The sequence below is a fragment of the Balaenoptera borealis genome (assembly GCF_965194805.1).
Source record: "Balaenoptera borealis genome assembly, chromosome: 3".
In the NCBI taxonomy this organism is placed as follows: domain Eukaryota; kingdom Metazoa; phylum Chordata; class Mammalia; order Artiodactyla; family Balaenopteridae; genus Balaenoptera; species Balaenoptera borealis.
In genome coordinates this window covers 167070613-167091621 of record NC_138866.1, presented here as the reverse complement: position 1 = coordinate 167091621, position 21009 = coordinate 167070613, and the positions used below count along the sequence as shown (strand labels likewise).

At 38.9% G+C, this 21009-nt stretch overlaps 1 protein-coding gene across 27 annotated transcripts in view; it reads right to left on the bottom strand.

Annotated features, from left to right (window-relative positions):
* PARD3 (par-3 family cell polarity regulator) overlaps window positions 1-21009 on the bottom strand; it is a 625186-nt gene that overhangs the window by 358976 nt on the left and 245201 nt on the right. For all 27 annotated transcript variants that reach the window (XM_082385261.1, XM_082385255.1, XM_082385273.1 and 24 more), the window contains exon 3: window positions 18164-18344. In XM_082385261.1, the coding sequence (XP_082241387.1) occupies window positions 18164-18344 (181 nt within the window). The remainder of the gene's footprint in view (window positions 1-18163; window positions 18345-21009) is intronic.

Genomic DNA, 21009 nt, shown 5'->3' with positions numbered 1-21009 from the left:
TGGGGCTTCCAAACAAGAATATGTTCACTGTTTTCTCTTTTTCTATCTTGTCTATCCAACAAAGCCAGATTAATACATTATAATCCATTCCCCAGAGCCCTTGAACTTCATCAGATCCCGTTTAATGCCATCATGCTCCTCTGCAATTGCCTCCATTCACTTACATTTGCTTTTCTTTTGGCTTTTCATCTTACTCTCTAGATTCTTTTCCTGTTCACTCTTCAGAACACTGGGTATCAATATACCTCCACAGAAATAAGCTCCTTCATACATGGTATGTGTAAGATCAACTGAAAGAAAATTTAAACAATATGGCCATTAAAAGAAAAATGAAAAGAGTAAATGCTAAAAGAACCTCATAGGTAGATGCACTGAAATTATGTGCACGTCTGCAAGGAGCCTGACAAAGCCTGTATTTGGTCAGGAAGTTTGAAAAGGAAGGAAATGTTAAAAGGTTGATCTTGCTTCCCTTTTCACATGAGCTGCCAGGGAGGAAGCCCAAAGTTTTGTGGACTTAAATGTATACTATGTGATAGATGGTACAGACATACATTACATAGAGATAAAATTTTCTTTTCCTTTGTCTTAGTTTTCAACTTACATTTTCCTTTTTCACAATTCTCTATTTTTATTTTCTAATTATTGTTTTTATTGTTATTTTAGAGACCAACATAAATCCATGTCTACTAGATAATCAGAGCACATATCTAACATGATTGGGTCTCTACAGTATCAACAATATATTTATACAAAGGATGGTAAGCTTTAAAGTATCAAAATTAACAGGATATATACAACTGATTTATTCTAACATGTCTAGAACTTAATATGCTCAAAAGTATATGTTGAAGAAATTAGTTAATTAGCATTTATTTATTCCAAGCAACAGTATTCCGATTATACATCACACATTTCACAAGAGGCCTGGGACTCAACACTGGTCTTCCTTTATGAAGAAAAAAAAAAGTAACACCAAACCTTTGAAACCTCAAATTTCAAAAAATCTCATACGCTCTAAAGCAAATTATGGGTAAAGATGATCATGACCTAAGCGTAGGATCTTTACAAGGGATTAAACAATGATTTGACAAACCATAATCTTTTTGTGCTTGCATTTCTAAAAAGAGAAAAGAGAAACTCCTATTGGAAAGAAATAGTATGCAGTATCTTTACAAATTAATCATAAGATTCATTAAGAATCAACTGGCTATCAGAGAGCTGGCTCCATGCCAAAACACATTTACTGAATTAAAATATCAAAAATAAAAATCAACTATGTTTCTATGACAGCTAAGTCACTAGGAAAGAGCAAGCAGGAAAAGAACCCTACCTTTACTTCTCATCAGGCTAAAACTTGAGGGGGCTGCTGTGTACCACTAGGTGTGCATTGTCAGCTACGCTACTGCACATCCCGGAAAGGGTAATCATCACAAAGGGTTTGCAAAGATAGACAGGCATAGCTCAGGTTCATCTTTACCATTTCACACAACTACAGGCATAGGTATGATATGAAAGCTCATATCCTCCCGCCATGGGGGAGGGAGGCTATACACATTTTTTAGTACAAACATGGTCAACATCTGAACATTCTCTTTCCCTCCTTTCCCCAATCCAGCCAGTGTCTAAATGTTGCTAATCTATAGATTGATTTACCTGTAACATTCTCTCTTCCTCCTCTACTGACTTGTCCCAAAATTGCTCCAGGCCCCTCACAATTGGAATTGCCTGCAGTAAATACCTACCAAACTTGCCTTCTTCCACTGTTTTTAATCAATTCGAAACATGTGACTTGTTTGTGCTTCACACAGGTGAGCTCCAGAGCTGGCTCAAACATCTTATGAGAAAAGTTGAAGTTTTCAGAAATTTTTGAGAGTTGGTCATTAAACAGAAACATTATTAAAATTAAAATTATACGGCTTCCCTCGTGGCGCAGTGGTTGAGAATCTGCCTGCTAATGCAGGGGACACAGGTTCGAGCCCTGGTCTGGGAAGATCCCACATGCCGCGGAGCAACTGGGCCCGTGAGCCACAACTACTGAGCCTGCGCGTCTGGAGCCTGTGCTCCGCAACAAGAGAGGCCGCGATAGTGAGAGGCCCGTGCACCGCGATGAAGAGTGGCCCCCGCTTGCCACAACTAGAGAAAGCCCTCGCACAGAAACGAAGACCCAACACAGCCATAAATAAATAAATAAATAAAATTTTTTTTAAAAAATTAAAATTATATAAACGTATAATTAAATAGATTATATTAAAAACAAAGATAATACTCAAAACACAGCGCTTCCCAACTCCTTTACTACGTGTTGTTGTTACATATACTCGTGATTCATCAATTGCATCCATGTGGTGGAAACACTATAATGGTGCATTTCTCTCCAATTCTGTGTTCAGTGACATGATATTGGGAACTTGAAATTGGCCACAGTGAGAAACCACGGAAATGGGCAAATGCTACAAGCCAGGTCTTTTTTGGTTTCAGAGATTCAGCTGTTAAACAGTTACCAGCACACCAGTGGATGTGGAGACAAATGCCCTATTCCCCTGAAGTCACCAAAAGCACAAGGCACTTCAGGACCACACAGCAAGTCTGTGCAGTCAGGAAAGACCCACCAGAGAGACTGTCACTTGAGCAGTGCCCTGAGGGATAAGTTGAGGTGAGGCAGGTGGGCAATGAGGACAGAGAAGCAGCTTTACCACACTCAGAGGGAAACACGGTGCTTGGAGCCTGAGACCCACCCAAGAAACTCAAGCAACGGAGCTGAGTACAGGGTAGGAAAGACAGATGCAAAAGAGTTCTTGCAAACCTTACCAAAACTTACCAATATTAACTGTATTAAAAAAATATTGGGAAGCTACGGAAAGTTTTGAAGCATTGGGGTAGAAGGAAGAGATGTGGGTTTCTCAACAATCACTCCTGCTACGCGCAGAACGAACTCCAGGGCTGCCCAAGAAAGGACACAGAGAGACGGGCCAGAGACAGGCCCGGGAGCTTTACTTTCCTGATAACAGAGCACAAGAGCAAAAACCTTCTTCAGCATGCCGCAGTATCATTTTTTATTTATTTATCATTTAAACGCATGCTCAACTAACAGAAGCATTATTAAACACATACAAGCCTCCAATAAAGATGTTAAAAAAATAAAAATAAAAATGCCTCCATCAGATTAAAAAAAAAAATACAAGAAATGGTAAATTCTAAACTACGAGACAATACAGATGTACGCAAAGCTTCAGTATTCTGTGTCCCCACATCCCTGATCACGACCCCGCTGCACAAACCGCCACCAACACCAGCCTTGGAAGGTGAAACGCAGCTCATGAAGTCACAAGGCTTGGTGAGGCTGTAGGAGCTGGGGCCAACGCCACTAGGGACAGCCAGGTCGCACAGACCCTTAAAGACCCCGGCAGCTCTGGCCGTGACCAAATGCCCCCACGGTGTCCACTAGAGACAGTGCTCTGGCCGCTCCGTTTCACCAGGGGCACATATATAATGCTAAGCTCACTAACTGAGATGCCAGTTCTTCTTCACTAGTTGAACAACAGCAAAGCCCTAAACCATTGGCTGCAATTCATTATAAAAACGCCCTGGATTCCTTCGAGGGATTCCTACCAATACCTGCATGCTGGCAGCTCGGTATTCTGGCATCTACTGACAGCCAAGCAGAATGTCCATCAGTGCTTCTGACATCTGCCCAGGACGACCTCATCACACTCACAGTCATAGTGCCCACGGAAACACTAGTGTGTGTGTGTGTGTGTGTGTGTGTGTGTGTGTGTGTGTGTGTGTGTGTGTGTGTGTGTGTGTGTGTAGCTGCACCACGTGGCTTACAGGATCTCAGTTCCCTGACCAGGGATTGAACCCGAGCCCCAGCAGTGAAAGCGCCGAGTCCTAACCACTGGACCACCAGGGAACTCCCAACACTAGTCTTATAGCTGCCTAAAAACTTCATCAGAATTCAAATTAAGGAAACTTGGAATTGACAGGAAGAACCCATGCTGATTAGTGCCCCTAGAAAGATTCATCTCTCAAATAATCAAGAGTAGATTCACTACACTTTCAGGCATCACTTTGAAAATTGAAATTACATCAGGATGCTCTTTTTTAATTTTAATTTATTTATTTTTGGCTGTGTTGGGTCTTCGTTGCCGCGCGAGGGCTTTCTCTAGTTGCGGCGAGCGGGGGCTACTCTTCGTTGTGGTGCGTGGGTTTCTCATTGTGGTGGCTTCTCTTGTTGTGGAGCATGGGCTCTAGGTGCGCGGGCTTCAGTAGTTGTGGCACGTGGGTTCAGTAGTTGTGGTGCACAAGCTTAGTTACTCCGCGGCATGTGGGATCCTCCCAGACCAGGGCTCGAACCCGTGTCCCCTGCATTGGCAGGTGGATTCTTAACCACTGCGCCACCAGGGAAGCCCGACCAGGATGCTCTTAATTTTAACTTACTTTTAGGCTTAGCAAAATATAATCAATGTACCCAAATAGCAGTCTCTGAATACCTCTTCCCATTAACAGGACAAGACTGCTTTGGGAAGTGACTGATACCAGATGTGCGGCAGAAAATATATAAGATGAGCATGGAACACATTTCATGGCAGAAAGCAAGGATGTTTTTATCAAGAGCACTCAGGAGCCAGTTTAGAGAGGTCCCACTGCCACGAACATGGATGATCTGAGCAGCAATAAGAACAATAATGCAATAGACTGAAATAACAACTATACTAATGCTTATGAGTTCTTTTAACTCATAAGTGACTTTTTTAAAGAGGGAAAAAGGAAAAGTGAAACCAGGAGATGCTAGCCAAGAAAACAAACTCATTATTATGAAAACTGATAAAAAGACAGAATTGGGCATGTGGTCTGTTCTTCCTATACAAAGGATATCTCAGGGTAACAAACTAGTTGACAAAAAAAAAAAAAAATTATCTTTAGAGAAATTATGTGGCCAATAAACAAAAGAACTGGAATATCAACATGCTGCAAACATTAAAAAAAATAATAATGGATCTAGGCAATAATCACCAATGCTGCTAGCTAATATCACACAATGAGAAACAACCAGACTTTGTCTCTTGAGTGAACTGTACAATACCACCTAGAGATACTGTTGTCAAAGACTCAGACCAGAATCAAATCAAGACTCTACATCTAATAACTACCAGTTTATAAGAAACACAGGGTATGTAAGAACACAGTAGATGCCACAGGGATGGATTCAGCTCCAGACAGAGGAAAACCACCAGAGAATCAGTCCAATTTCAATGAGTAAATTGCAATGTGTATATGTGTGTGTGTGTGTGTGTGTGTGTGTGTGTGTGTGTGTGTATACATACATATACTCATACCCATATATAGACACATGCAGACACACACAGAAAGAGGAACTTATAGACTAAAAGAAACATATCAATCAAATGCAGTGTGTAGATTTTCTTTGGATGCTGATTTAAAGAAGCCAAATATGAAACCACATTTACAAAATAGAGTAATTTTAATAATAATATTACATTACATAGCATTAAGAAAGTATTGTATGGGGTTATATGTTTAAAGTTTTACTTTTTAGAAATATATACAGTACTGAAATATTTTCAGAAGAAATGATATAAGATCTGGAATTTACTTTGAAATAATCCCATTTGGGGAAGTATAGATGAAACAAGATTGGCCATAAATTGATAATTGTTAGAATTGAGAGTTGGGCATGGCATTTCTTTACACTATTCTCTTTAATCTTGTATATGCTTGAAATTTTCTACGATTAAAAAATTGAACAGAAGACAAGTGACCTTGCAAAGGAGAAAATTATAAAGACGTGTGAAAATATGCAATGTAATGATACTGAATAATAGTCTTTTTCCCCAATCAGGGTTAAATTTTTTAAAAAGGAAAGCTGTGTAAAGTTGCACATTCATCATGATGGTTTCTTTAATATTTTCTGTGCTACAGTTGAATGAATCTCCTCCGAACAGGCTGTGCTGACTTTATATCACTACAACATTTATTCAGAAGAGGCTCAGTTTCACCAGAAAGATTTTCTAAGTCAAGCCTCCTAAAGTGCTGTTTCTCACAAATTAAAGGTCTAAGATGCAACATGAAATTTAACTACATGATTAGTGGGTCTAGATGTGACCCTGAACCCATTTACTTAGACGTGCCTTGACTTTTAAAAGGTTAAGTGACAAGTACTACTGTAGTTTGATTTCTTCCATTTTTCAGAAAGATGAAGCATATTTGATGATAATCAAGGTACAGATATAAAACAGCTGCATTTTCGCACCAAACACCTAGTAAATCTTTTCAAGGAGCAATGGAGTGATAGACAATAAGTAATGGTAGAGAAATGTGAAAAATATTCTTATATTATTTTGATGTCTTAACATTTATTGTGAGAAAATGCTCAAAAATATAATAGTTACCAATAAGATTAGCAGATGAGCTGACAGAAAAAAAACAAAATTTTCAAATATGAGTAGCATAAGAACTTGAAGCTTGGAACCCATAGGAATTGAAAGCAAATTACAAAAAGCAGTCAGATGCAGGTAGAGAGTCTTCACTATTTATTAGCTTCATCTGATTAATAACTTCCTTAAAAATCCATCTGGGTGTGTGGCATCTGTATGATGTGTACTTATTTCAAGGACAGAGTTTATGAAAGTAAATGAAGAAAAAAATCTAGAAAACATAACATTTCGTTATTTAGAAACGTAATATATTCATCATACAGAAAAAAACTGCCCCATTAGTTTTATGAGCAATACCTTCATGTCATGTAATAATCTTTAGTATTGCTATGGAAATTTTAAGTTAAAAAGCCCATATCTAAACTCGGTTTTCAATCAGTAAAAAAAGACAATACTTATGAAATATACAAAAATAAAGGCAAGGAATCACTACAAATCACACACACACACACACGCACGCACGCACACCTTTTCCAGACATGTTTAGTACACCACTATCATGACAGTCCTGACTCTTGCACAAGAAAGTAGATTGCATGCATCAGCATTTGTGTTACCCATGATGGTGACGCATCATTCACTGTAAATAAGTAAACAGGAATCAAGTCTACAACAGCCAAGTTCCAGAGAATAAAACTGTGCCAGCAGTAGTTACTCAATTTATTTATAGTTCAAAAATGGTTTTTTTCTCCAAGTATATACTCTGTCTTTAAAGTTGGTAAGGAATAATAACCACAACTGCAAAACCATTGATAGCTAGACCAAACTTCTCCTCTGACACAATTAAGTCTTATAGTAAGACCTTAACAAAAAGGCAGCGATTCAGTATGTCTTGATAATAAAGGAAGTGAATGAAGAGGGATGACGTAATCATCGAGCAGAGAGCAGTCATTTTAGATGTGGTTTCAGGAGATATTTTTTCTAATTAAGGGTCTCAATTTTCTACACTAATAAGAGTATTGCATTGGCCCCGAATCAGGCATATCCAATTGAGGATATAGATGTAGAAGGTTGTTTGCGAGGTTCCCTTTTAAATTTACAATCTTGCAGAATGTACGAAAATTGAAATATATATAAAATTGTGTTCAGTGGAAAATATTATAAAACATTTCTTCAGTGTAAAAGAAAAATCCTATTAAGGAAATGTTAGCACCCTGGTAAATAAAATTTAAAGATCAAGTACACATTTGAACTTGGATCTGTTGCAATTTTATGTTCACAGATATGAATAGTCTTTTATCACATTCCATTATTCAGCAACTGAACTGCCAGAGAGGTACATAAAGCAGCTACAAAATAAAGCAGCATATAAGGAAACCCAGAAAGAGGAAAGAGTGCTGTTTGAGAAAACGTTTAATTCTTTAAAAGATTGGTAAACGCCCAACAATGCACTTCTTTACAGGCAAAAGAAGGAAACAAGGTGAAGTAATACCAAAAAAAGGTCCTTAGATGAATGTGTTCATGAAGGTTCATTAGAACTAGTCTTCAGTCACTTCAATGCCATTCAAAACAGAATTATTAGAAACTTCTAAAAGAGCTCAAGAATGCGAACTGATGGAGGTTCAAGAATGAAAATTACATCTAATACTCACAAGCTCCATCAATTTATGTAATCATCCTAAAAGTCATTCTTTAGATACTCTATGGGAAGGCCTAGAACATAACTAAAGTAAACATCTGTAATAACTTTGTAGATTTTTTTTAAAGCTTAAAAAAACAAATACAATAAGTCATGAGGAAGGTAAGAAGGAGAGCTTGAGCAAGAAGATAGAGTACATATGAGATAAGGAAACTGCCCAATGTTTTCAGTATTCACAAATTGCACATAATTTTTCTAATCAAAATTTCACCCTTAGAGTATAAAAGTCAATACTCTGAAAATTCTTTTTAACTATGCAAGAGATAAATATCAAACAAATTGTTACATGAAAGTCAAGCAAACAGAATTATATAATAATGGCTAGAGTGATGTTTTTACAAATATTGCTCTATCTGGCTCACCTAAATTAGAAATGGTCTCAAAGAAATACTTCTAATGAGATGGTTTGTCCCAATGTTCATCACTTTCCTTTCCAATGCATTTACATCAAAATGATCATCACATAAATGTTTTTGGGGCAGACACTGATTGTCGTATCCAGAGTCACCTGATGAGGAAAGATAATGCCCCAAACATAGAGCAATGGTAGTGGTATTTTTTTCACACTACCTCACATTATTAATATTATATATTAACTGTATATTGTGTAGGCAGAATAATGGCCCCCAAAGATTGGTCCACATCCTAATCCCTAGAACCTGCCATGTTACCTGACATGCAAAAAGGCCTGTACATGTGGAATGAAGGCAAAGACTGAGGTGAGGAGATTATCCTGGATTTTCCAGGGGGGCTCAGTGTAATCACATGAGTCCTTAAAAAATGGAGAGAAGGGCAGAAGAAAAGGGAGGGAGGCGTGACTGCAGAAGAATGGTCAGAGGGATGCAAGGTTGCTGATGGTGAAGATGGAGAAAGGGCCACAAGCAAGGAATACAGGTGGCCTCCAGAAGCTGGAAAAGGCAAAGAAATGGATTCTCCCTTCTTTGGGATTCTCCCTTGGAGCCTCCAAAAGAAACACAGCCCTGCCAACCCTTGGACTTTAGCTCATTGAGATCCACATGAGACTATGACTTATGGTACTAAGATTAATCTGTATCGTTTTAAGGCACTAAGTTTGTGGTAACTTGTTATAGCGGGAATAGAAAACTGATACATATACACACACAGAAAATTATAAACACCCTGCTCTTCAAAGTTTATGTATTAACTCTGATCAAACTAATTTCCCAATTTTGAAGAAAAGAGGTGCCATGTCCTCGATGAGGGAGGGAAATGAGGAAGGCAGACTGGGAAGCTTTCTGGATGAAGCACCAAGGACAGGCCCAGACAGACCCCTGCCCACCTGGCTCTCCCACCCCCCTCAGAGTGGACACATGATCCCCAAGCCTTGACCACGGATCACAGACCCATCCTCAGGATTCAATGCAGTTCTGCTCTATGATTTGTGACTCATCTTTTCTTCTTTCTTTTTTTTTTTCTTTATTTGGCTGCACCGCGTGGCATGCGGGATCTTAGTTCCCAGACCAGGGATCGAACCTGTGCCCCCTGCAGTGGAGGAGCGGAGTGTTAACCACTGGTCCCCCAGGGAAGCCCCTGTGACTCATCATTGACCTTGCTTCTGCCTCCCATTCCCAACCCCCTGACTCTGATTACATAAGAACGGTTATTATCCAGCATTAGTAGATACTCCTATACTACTTATGCAAACTGATCACCAGTTGGTTTTTGTTGCTCTAAGTCATACATCTTTAGGCTGCACCATCTCTGCCAAGCAAGAGAATATTCTTTTCCAATGCATTAACACAAATTCTATATTTAAAATAAACACTTCTCAAGCTGATCTAAATAACAAATTAACCAGTGGATCAGCCATGGCACAAACTGACATCTTAATTAAATGTGATGATGGGCTGAGTAGAGTCGTAGTCTGAAATGCCCTTTGGCTCCTGCTCTTCCCATATTATGATTGGTCCTAGACGGTTCCGGTTGTAATTTTCCATCTTTAAACATGGGAATTATCTCTACAAAATGATTTATTTTCCTGAAGGTACATGCTACTCCTATGCTCCTTCCATATATAACCTCACTAAATAACAGCCACAGATATGTGCATATGTACATACAAAGACTTACTACTAGGGTACCACTATAAAGACAAGAAAATGATGCTTGTATAATACGGTCAAAACAGAACTGCAGCCCAGGCAACGAGCTGCTGTAATTGCTTTATTTACTCTCAACTCTGTAAGAAAGAGTTGGAAAAATAACACATAGTGGTGGCTTAATCCCCAGAACAGATAGAAAATGGAGGGTAATGTAGAAAAATGTAGGGATAGAAAACTTTCTACAACTTTAGGAGAGAATACAAATGGAAAGGCATTCCACCAAGGAACAGGCAGTGTGACAGTACCCGAGAATAAGCCAGGTCCATGGTCTGGACCATGTTTCAGACCAAGAGAGAGAAACAGGAGGTGAGGTAACGGAAGCACAGTCCCCTTTTTTGCAGTTATCAAAATTCTAGATTTATTTAAGTTCTGTCAAATGCCAACTGGAGGGAAATATGTAAAGGAAGCATCAAATCTAAGTCACAGAAAGTGCTGGATAGAGATCTCTCTGTGAGAAGGCGCTGTCCTCTCTCACGTGTGTCATGGGGCACACAGTCTCACGCCACTATGCGCACATGCTGCAGTGCCCAAGCTCTTTACTAAGGAGAAAAACAATTTGCTGAAATGTAGGCAATGAATTGATAATAATTAATAAATTGTTAATTTATACATCAATATAAATGAAATTTGTAAATACAAAATAGTATAATGAATCAATACACTGATTTAGACGTAAGGTGGTTTTTCTTCGAAACGTGGCCATCACAGGGACCACTAGCTGTCCATTTCAGGGAAAAGGCAGAAGGGGTGGAAACCTCAGGGGCGCATTTACCAAGCACTCTGTGTCCCTGCAGGGCTGCCTCTCGATCCCTTCCCATTTGGGGCTCACACAACGACTCTGAGAGATGAAGCCGGTCTCTAGCTGGAGACAGGAGCAAACAGAACGAGGAACGCAAAGCCATTTCTGACATTAAAAGCAATGAAAGAATAAAGAAGCAAACACAGTTTCAAGAAGATCTATACAAGAGATCTGTATCAAGAGCAGCAAGAAGAAAAGAGAAGATGTTATCTGCCAGGATTTCATGATGACAAAATAATCCACATATGGGTCTCTCTGTGACATGTGCTAATAGAAAAAAGAACCTAGATACCTGGTTAGAATGGAGAATGAAAATGCAAAAGAAAGCTTGTTTACAATCTAATCGTGTCTGCTCAAACATTTTCATACAATTATTTTCTCTAGGTAATGCACTTCTTATTGCCATTTGAAAATGGGCTTTCTTGCTTCGATTTAAATTGTGCTTTCTTAATATATTCATAGCTATATCACTTTTACGAATTTTCAAGTGTCAGTAACCGTTTTTGCACCTGATGAACAGAAAAAAAATCGGACACATAAGATATATCCCCATACAAAGGCAAGACTACAAGGCAAGGCCTCAGGGTCAAGTAAAATATACTAGCCAAGGACAAAAAGAAGTGAGAAATACAGAAGTGATTGGACAGTGGAGAAATCTTAGTGGGGTGGGGAAGGAATCTGTAAAACTGTTCTTCCCTAGATTTCAGCAGGTGTGACAGATGCAGAGACTGTGCACAAGGGGTCCAGTTCCATAAGGTTTGGGGTGTGGAGATCTCGCACAGGTGGTGCCGTGAACACTACAGGAAGCCTTTTCAATGACCAAGGACCACCCGCTAACTACAGGCCAAAGTCCGTCTGATTACATGGGGCAGAGAGTTTCTAAAATATACTCCTCCTCCCAGTGGCCCAACAGTCACCATTATTAAGTGTAAAATACTGTATACATATGTGTGGAGATTTTTTTAAATTAAGTACTTCACAAAGATGTAATTAAACAATGTAGGAAGCAAATGATTATTCTGCTGAAAGATAACTCGAAAATACTGGTGTCAGACGGGAAGTCCAAAGATGTTCTGACTCCAAGTCTGGTGTCTGGAAATGCCACAACGGGACCTTGACATACAGTAAGTGTGCATACATTTTTGGCAATAACTCCACTTGTCTTGAATATGAAGAGGTGTGCTATGGTTATGCCATAAGCACAGACTGTGTTAGTTCACTCCATTGAGCCTCAGTTTCCTGACGGTAAACAGGGGAGATGGACCTGGAGGTTTCCTAAGGGACTGCTCCATCCTACAAAGATGTGGAAACCTGTCCCCAGCGTCACTTATGCAATACAGTATACTCATAGCCTCTGTGGGGAGAATCCATGCACATGTCTAGATTTTCGTGTGCTCTGTGGAAGGATTCCTGGGTAAAGGAAGCAGATATAAATGACACAGTATGATGAAAAGACTACACTGTTACCTTGTGGAGTGTTAAGTTCCAATGTAAAGACCACAGATGAAATGTTTCAGCCCAATGAAGCAACTGATCGCTTACATTTTATTAGCATTTTAAAACCTAACATTTCTTGTGTTCTGGTGTGGGGAAAATATATCTTGTCGTCCCCCCCCCATTTTTCTTAATGGAAGACCACATGAAAAGGCAAGTTTAAAAATAATTTTGCAACCAAAATCACCATATGTTGATTGCTGGTTACTTCACTGGAAAATTGAAGGATGAAACACACATCTTTGCAACGCCAGATATCAACAAAAAAGAAGGCTTTCTTTATGGTATTGAAATGCCATCTCTGGAACAAGCATCTTGGTCCGCAGACAGTGTGCCTGCTGCTGAACTGCTGTCGCCTGACAGCCCGTCTTATCTGCCAAATTGCTCATTAGGCCTGGCAATTGTCACCTGCGCCTCCAGTTCATACTCCAGCAGGGAATAAACATCAGTCTGCTCGCACCATCCCCGGCAGCAAGCTCCCAACACCCCCTCAGTAGCCCGGCCCCCCCACCTGCAACCCTCCAAACACACTCACCTTGTATACACACCATTATTTTTAAAATGTCAATTCGGCTTTCAGCTCTTAGAAGCTGGCTCAGCTTCAATAAAGCAAAAAATACAAAAGACAGAGAACATGCAACGTAAGCCCCGTATTACAATGTGAAGTGGGCTGGCCAATAATTCACTTAATTATTCACGCCAAGAAAGAACACATAAACAGTCTGAACGTAGTGAAGAACGCTCATTTCAGGGAGTATTTCTGAGTGCACAGGTGACAAGAGAGCAGAGCACAGGAGTCCTCTTCCAATGGGATCTGACCCATCCAACCTTGATTGTAAGTCTGAAAGGAGAGTACTCCAGTTTATAAATAAACAATAGAGGTACTGTGGCAACCAGAACAAAGAGGTAGCTGAGAGTACTCCAGGCTCTCTGTCTTTGCTGCTTCCACTGATCCCTGCCAATGAGCGCTCTGACATTCAGAGGCGGATCCATACACAAAAAAGATACAAAAGAGATACTTTGTGGGCAAAAAGCACCAAAGATATGAAACAGAATGTCTGAAACCCCATAAAACAACTTCTGATGGAATACTGTTTTTCATTTTGCAGAAGTAAAATATTCACCACCAACCCTGCAATTAGCTAGAAAATTACAATAATTACAGCAATTTTGTATCCCATCTCCAATCCAATTAATAGATATATGACCTTGTCAACATGTAATAATCAGATTGCATCTACAACAAAACTGGATGGGTTTTATATGCTGAATAGAACTTGCACAGTAAGAAGGTAATTATTTGAAATACTGAGAATGCCATTTGTATGCCATGCTCCACTTCACAAGTTAAAAGGAAATACAATAGGAATATTATTTCTATTTTCAATATATGTTTAAATAAAATCCGGAAAATAGTTCTAATACCAGGTAATGTTAAGAGAATAGGTCTCTAAACCAAACATCTTGGATCTCGTAGCAAGACAAAACCAATCCGTGTATTATTGAGTAAGAAAAAAAATTTAGAGTTCAAGAAAGAGGCGGCGGGGTCGGGAGCACCTAACTTTATGACACAAGCCTTGTACAGCAGTTCTTGATGTCTCTGTAAAAGTTTTCAAAGTTAGGGAGCTAGTAAAATCTTACCAATTAGTTAAAGAGCACCATTTTCAGCAACATTTTGCCAGACATGGATAAAAATTAACTATAAAATTAACATAGCTCAGAAAGGTTAAAATGTTAAAAGACAATCTAATCGGATACGTTGTTTCTCAAATTTTCTACAGCAATTCTATTTCTAGGACTTCTTCCATCACTAGGGCATATGCCACTGCCAAGGAATCTCGAATCTTCAGTCTGGCTCTTCCAAAGGAAATATTAAATCAGTATTCTGGGATGAAAAGAAATCCTGCCATCATTCTAAAGCCAGGCTACCCCCAGAATGTCTGATCTCTATAAAAAGGCTTTGAGAATTAAAAAAGAAAAAAATCATAAGTGGGGGAAAAAAAATGCTAGACTTGGTCTCAGTGATCTGCTCCGGAAACTGTGCTCCTGAGCACAGTAGGTCCCTCTAAAACTGGATTTGTGAACAATAAATATACAGTTAAACATCTACCACGGAACCGTGAGTTTCAGAGAACACGGTTCCACTTTGACCCTGTATGAAAGCACTCCACCCCACCTACCTAAGAAAGGCAGTGTTTCCTATCCAGGAAGACACGTCCTATTTACTTGGGTTCCGTAACTCCTCACGCCTTTAGAACATCCATAACTACTGGCTTTGCACTCAAGAGACATCATCATCACCATCGTCTGTCTATAATCTCCTGTTACTCTAGTGCTTGTCGTGTGTCAGGCACTATCAGGAGGTCAAACATCTCATTTACTCTTCACAGTCCGGGGCCAGGTTCCTGGAGAAGAACGAACTGAAGCTGAGTGAGACTGCTGACCTTGCATGATGTGGCTTTGCCTTATTCTTTCTGAACCATGAATATGCTAAACCACCATCCTAGGAAGGAGTATCTGCACAGCAAGCTCATGTTAAAAGCATAAAGTAGACTATACTCCCAAACTTATCAAAAGTCTGGTTGGAAAAAAAAAAAAAAAGAACTTTTACTCAGGTTATCCATATCTGCTTATCTTTAAATTGAAGTATACCTATCTATGCCTGAAGGATGCAGAGACCTTCCAAGAAATGCCAGAACAGTTCAAAGGGTTTGATGTCAAATCACCATATTCCTTATGCACCACTCCCTAAAATGGCATTACTGGCCTGAAAACTGCTGCATTTCTCCAGTGTGGACAGTCCTAAGGCAGAGAAGGTCCAATGCCCAGGGCCCACAGCACTTCTGGAGGCCCAAATGTTTTAAATTGCTTTTTTTAATCAGAAGGGAAAAATGAACTTTGGGAGGAAAACAAAATGTTTTAATTTTTTTTCTCACGTCATAGGAAAATACTTCCACAGTTTTCTTGGCTTCCATCAATTTTTTATGGAATGGAGGAGATAAGTTAACTCATTCATAGGAAAATTATTACTTTATTTCTTCAAGATAAATTTTGAGGCTTATTTATCTGAAATCCTTTATTAACCATGCCCCTAAGTGGAGTTGATTATTCCATCACTGAACAAATCTCTACATATTGTTGGTTTCTTTATTTCCGTATCTGAAAAAGAGGAAGAACATAAACTCCTTGATGGCAAGGACTAGGCCATATTAACTCGACTCTGAACTCTGATCGCCTAGCACAAGGCCTGGCCAGCACAGACCGACTGTTGTTTTATTTCCGAATGAATGGTATTAATACTGTAGAAAATGACTCATATGTATTGGGTAACTTTCACATAGTCACCAAACCTTGTATTTAGTAGATGTTTAACACGCATTTACCCAGTGCCTGCCAAGGCCATAAAATCTAAATAACGTTAGCAAATAAAATTCAGAGCTTCTTGCTCTGAATATTTGCATATTTTCTCACTGATGACTGCAAGACAACACATATGCTTCAAATATAACTTCCTTTTCTCAATTAAAACAAGGTAAAAGAGATGTTTGGGGTTGAAAACAGCATTTAAATTTTAACACACAGAGCCAGCCAAATATGAGTGGTGGTGGTTTAAAAATCTTGTTGAGTCAGTGAAGTCAAAAGATATAAATGGGGGACTTCCCTGGCGGTCCAGTGGTTAGGGCTCGACGCTTCCAATGCAGGGGGCCTGGGTTCGAGCCCTGGTCGGGGAACTAGGACCCCACATGCCACACAGCGTGGCCAAAAAGTAAAAAATAAATTTAAAATAAAGATATAAATGGATGGGCAGCAAGCCATCCAAATTCTTCTTAACCTAAAGACAGGACTGGCCTTTCCTCCAACACATTTTTAAGGTGCAGCTAAATTAAAGGTGCACCTTGCTTTGTAAAACACATGAATAAAAAAACCACAACAGTAACACAACAAAAAGCTCTGTATTTCATTATATACATTAAGGTGTAATTACTCACATAAAGACGCTGTTTTCCAAACATCAGGCACCTATGAATCCTTGTACTCCTGTTTCATTAAAATCTTCTTTAAATAAAAACTAGGCAATCCATTTCTTAAACACAAGCTTGTTCCAAGCAGATAATCATTAAGGCATGGACTTAATGAGCTAGTGTACAATAAAAGAAAATGACCTGCACACTCCCTGCATATTACTTCATATACCATACATGGTACACACCTCACCTTTTGAAAAACACTGCCCAAAGTAAATCCTACATAAGATTTTTTAAATAGTGTATCCATGTAGTAATCAAATGTTACTTCCACAAAATCAGTTTAAAATATATTTGTTCATGTATGTGCACAAACAACCTACGTCTCCTGGATATAAGGAAAGGTCCAGCTAAAACACCTTACAGTGGCTGTTCCTATCCACGCTTCCTTGGAAACATTTTCCACTGTGCCCAGCTCTCGCTACGATTATTCTTGTCCAGGTGACAGAAAGCAATTTTAGAAAGTGGTTAACATTGGTCTGCAACCATACACGATCCCCTGGGCATCACATACATATCCCATCATGCAATGTGCCTTTCAATCCTCTACATCTCTATATGGCATACTTTCCCTTTTCTGATGGGTCGTCAGATTTGTTAACTGTTAAATTGACGTTCTTTCCTTATTCCCCATATATATATATATATCCTCAAGGGACAGTGGAAGCAGAAATAGTTTATGAACATCTAGAAGCAAATTACCAAAATGCTACAGACTGCTACCAATGTGAAAAGTGGGGACAACGATGCATTTTATAAGAATAAACTATATATTCTAAAAATTATCTAACTATATTCTATATATTAGTTTATATATTATTATATATTATTACCTGTCTCTATGTGAAGATCTACTGAAGACTACCAGTAACATCACATAAGACTAAATTTTCCACTTGAAAAACTGAAATGTTTCTAGATAGATGTGCGTAAAAGATGAATGATTTTTAAGTTATAAATTTCTTGAAATAGGCCTTCTTAGTCTTAACAATTGCTCAAAGATAAGATTATACAATTACAAATGCTAAACAGAATGTTTAGCAGAAATTCTTCACTGTAAGCTTGGCAGGAATGGCTACAGAATTCTTCAAGCTAGTGTCCCGGAACTTGGGCACTAGGAATCCTAGGATTCCTACTATAAACTCACTAAGTCCAATATTTTCGTTCCTTGAGATGGTATCTAATAGCAGCTCTTCCAGATCCCTGAAGATAACAATCCCTGAGGTCCCTTCAGCCCCTGGTCTCCAGATAAAGTTCAAGTAACTGTTATAACCAAGCTGATGGTCAATCCAACACACTGTGTTTGGTTTCAATGGAAGGATGTCGATTATTTCTATCTGTTCTAGCGTTCATACAAAACATATGGAAAGAAAAATGCAGGTAGTATAACTTTAACTATTATCCTTATTTACCTTTGGTGAGCAATTAAAAGTCTACCAGTCCGAAGTAAAGTAAGGCCAATCTATGAAAACGTAAAGAATCTTGCCTCGCTCTCTTGCAAAAGACACTCGCCCAGGTTCTAAACTTAATCAGGTTTTGCTATAAACAGACAATGAACTCCATTCACAAGAGCACGGCTGGATAACACAGTCGGCGCCCCCGTAAGTGAAGACGAAATATGCACTCACTGGCACGGAGGACCGAAGGGGTGACCTCGATCTCACTCGTTGCTTGGTAAGGCTGGAACGCTGAAACACTGTTGGTGCCGAGCTCACTGCCAAACATCTCCGGACTCTGGGTGCCTGTGGAGCTGGCACTGGTGCCATCACCTCCATGATGCGGGTCTTGCTCATCAAACACCGCTACCAGCTAGAAATGACAGGTAAATTTGCAATTATAAACAAAGGCATTTAAAATGACAACCAAACACTTACACCACCTTTGAGGTAAATCTACAGAGGAAAAATATGGATAGGTACACACCCAGGAATGTTATGTTTTAGGAAAAGAAACTTCAAAGAAACAGTCTTGCCCTGAGTTTTGATGTTTTACTTTTATATTTCTAAGTCGTACACTTCATATGCAAAATTCTCTGGGTGAAAATAAAAAAATAAAATGGTTTTATATCACAGAATGCTAAAGGGGATGGAGTGGATTTAAATCTTTTTGTCAATGATATATCAAGTGGAAAAGAAAGTGCATATATACCTATATATAATGCATATACATGATATATAGTTTATACAGCAAAAGGTATAAGGGACCCTTCGTATGGGAAGAAAGGTATATTAACAACCGTGCAGCATCTGCTTGTTTGTCCCTAAGAAACACAGAAAGGATACAAGAAACTAATGAGACGGGTAGGCTACAGGGAGTTAGTAGGAACAGGGTTGAAAGAAAGAGAGAATGGGAACAATGGTGGAGATAATGGGGCGGTAACACTTTTCTGAATATATTTTTCTGTAACTCTGACTCTTAGAGCCAACATAATGATTCAAATACCTAAAAGAGAAATAAATAATTGAAATCGACCAGGAGGCAAGGTGGGGTCTGGGGGTCGGGAATCTAAAATGGAGCACAAACAAATAAACCCAACTATGTTACAAATGAAAAACAGAACCACAACGAAAAGGGTGGGGAAGAAAAGAACTAAGTCACTTTATAAAACTATATTTTTTCACTGTTTAATGTAAGGCTAAAGGCAAAAAGAACCTTCACAGAAATATTGTATTCTAGTTAGTAAAGTTGTTCCTTACAAGCGCGTGGTTTAGAAACTCATACTCCTCCTCCTCCTCCTCCTCCTCCTCACACACACACATAGCAGGAATGAATGAAAAAGAAAAATATTTTGGATAATGAGAGCCAAAGTTCTCACCACCAGAAACAGAAGTTACAAGCAAGGAAATATACTGTAGTATTAGATTAGAATTAGAGGCATCAATATGAACTTGTAGTTTTTATAAGTAGGTAGGCAGACGGGTATGGATGGATGTGAATACATGTGTCCTAGCTCTGTCCACTGAGAGATCCTAGAAGCAATGACATTGCTTCAATGTCAAATTGCTGGTCCAAGAACCAATGAACACAAGTGGCCAGATCATGGTTTCTAATACTATTCTCCAATAAATGAACTAGAACTCCTTAGAAAAATAGTTAATTCCAGGGTTGGGGACAGAGAAAATACATGATGAGCCTGGAACACCTTGTGATGCTAAAGAACACATCAAAGGAAGCACATCAAAGGGAATTAGGGCCAACCTTAAGGAGCTCCCAAGGGCCAAAACTATTTGGGACACTTGTAAACGATCAAATAATGATAGTATTAGATTATAACCCGAGATAAACTAAACATCTGTGAGTTCATAATGATATAAGTAAATAATCGAAGAAATAAATAAACAAATGGTGGAGAATGGACAGCTTTTCCTTCCTGGAGCATCCCAATTAATAAATATAGAAAAAATAACTAAAAGAGAAATTATCACTAGGCAACCTCCACAGTCAGAACCATCTCAGGCAAGATCTACCAATGGATGCTAACGTTAATGGGTGAGAGTATGGTGATACCTCCCCATAAGATGCTTTTTAATTAAAAAGAGAAAGTAGTGTCTGCGGGCAGAAACTTGGCAGACAGCACTTCACCAAGTGCTGTCACTTCACTTCATCAACATCACGTACCCTCTGAAAAATGCATTGAGAAGTATACAACGTTACTTCCATGGTACTCTTGTCCCAAATGCATAACTTTGGTCTAATCGTGAGGAAACATCAGACAAATCCAAATTGAGAAACATTCTGTAAAATAACTACTACTCTTTAAAAATACCAAGGTCGGGAAAGTAAAAGGCTGATGAAACTGTGTACATTGGAGGAGACTGAGGAGAAATATGAACAGCATGCGGTGTGAGCCCCTTGCCTGGCTCGTGGGCTAGACAAAAGGCATTAGTGGGAAAGAGGCAAAATTCAGATGAGGGCTATAGATTAGTGAGTAGTATGGACTCAATGCTATTCGTTTCCTAACTTTGATAACTACACTATGATTATGTTGGATGTGAACATTAGGGATAGATGAAGGGTATATGGAAGCACTCTGTACTATTTTTGTAACTTTTCTGAAATATAAAACTATTTCAAAATTGAAAATTTTCATAATACAAAGCATAACAAAGTACCATAAAAATTAAAATTCAACCTATTTCTTCTTATAACTAAACAGTGGCAGCACTTCTTTAAAATCTCAAAGAGTAATAAAGTTCTAAGGCACAGAACACCTTGGTCATTCACGCTCCAATCCCATGCCTGGCGAACTAAGCTCAGCCTTCCAAGGAGAGAAGAGTCAGGACTGCACACAAAAAGAACCACACCTTCTGCCTCCAATCCAAGCCTTTTCAACGCCAATACTCCGGTCAGTTAACAGACCAAAAGATGTATTCACAGAATATGAAAAGTATTTATAATTACAGTTTATCATTTTGAACAAATGCTATTGACATCAATCAATTCATAAGACAAAAAAGAAAACCACCATAAGGTC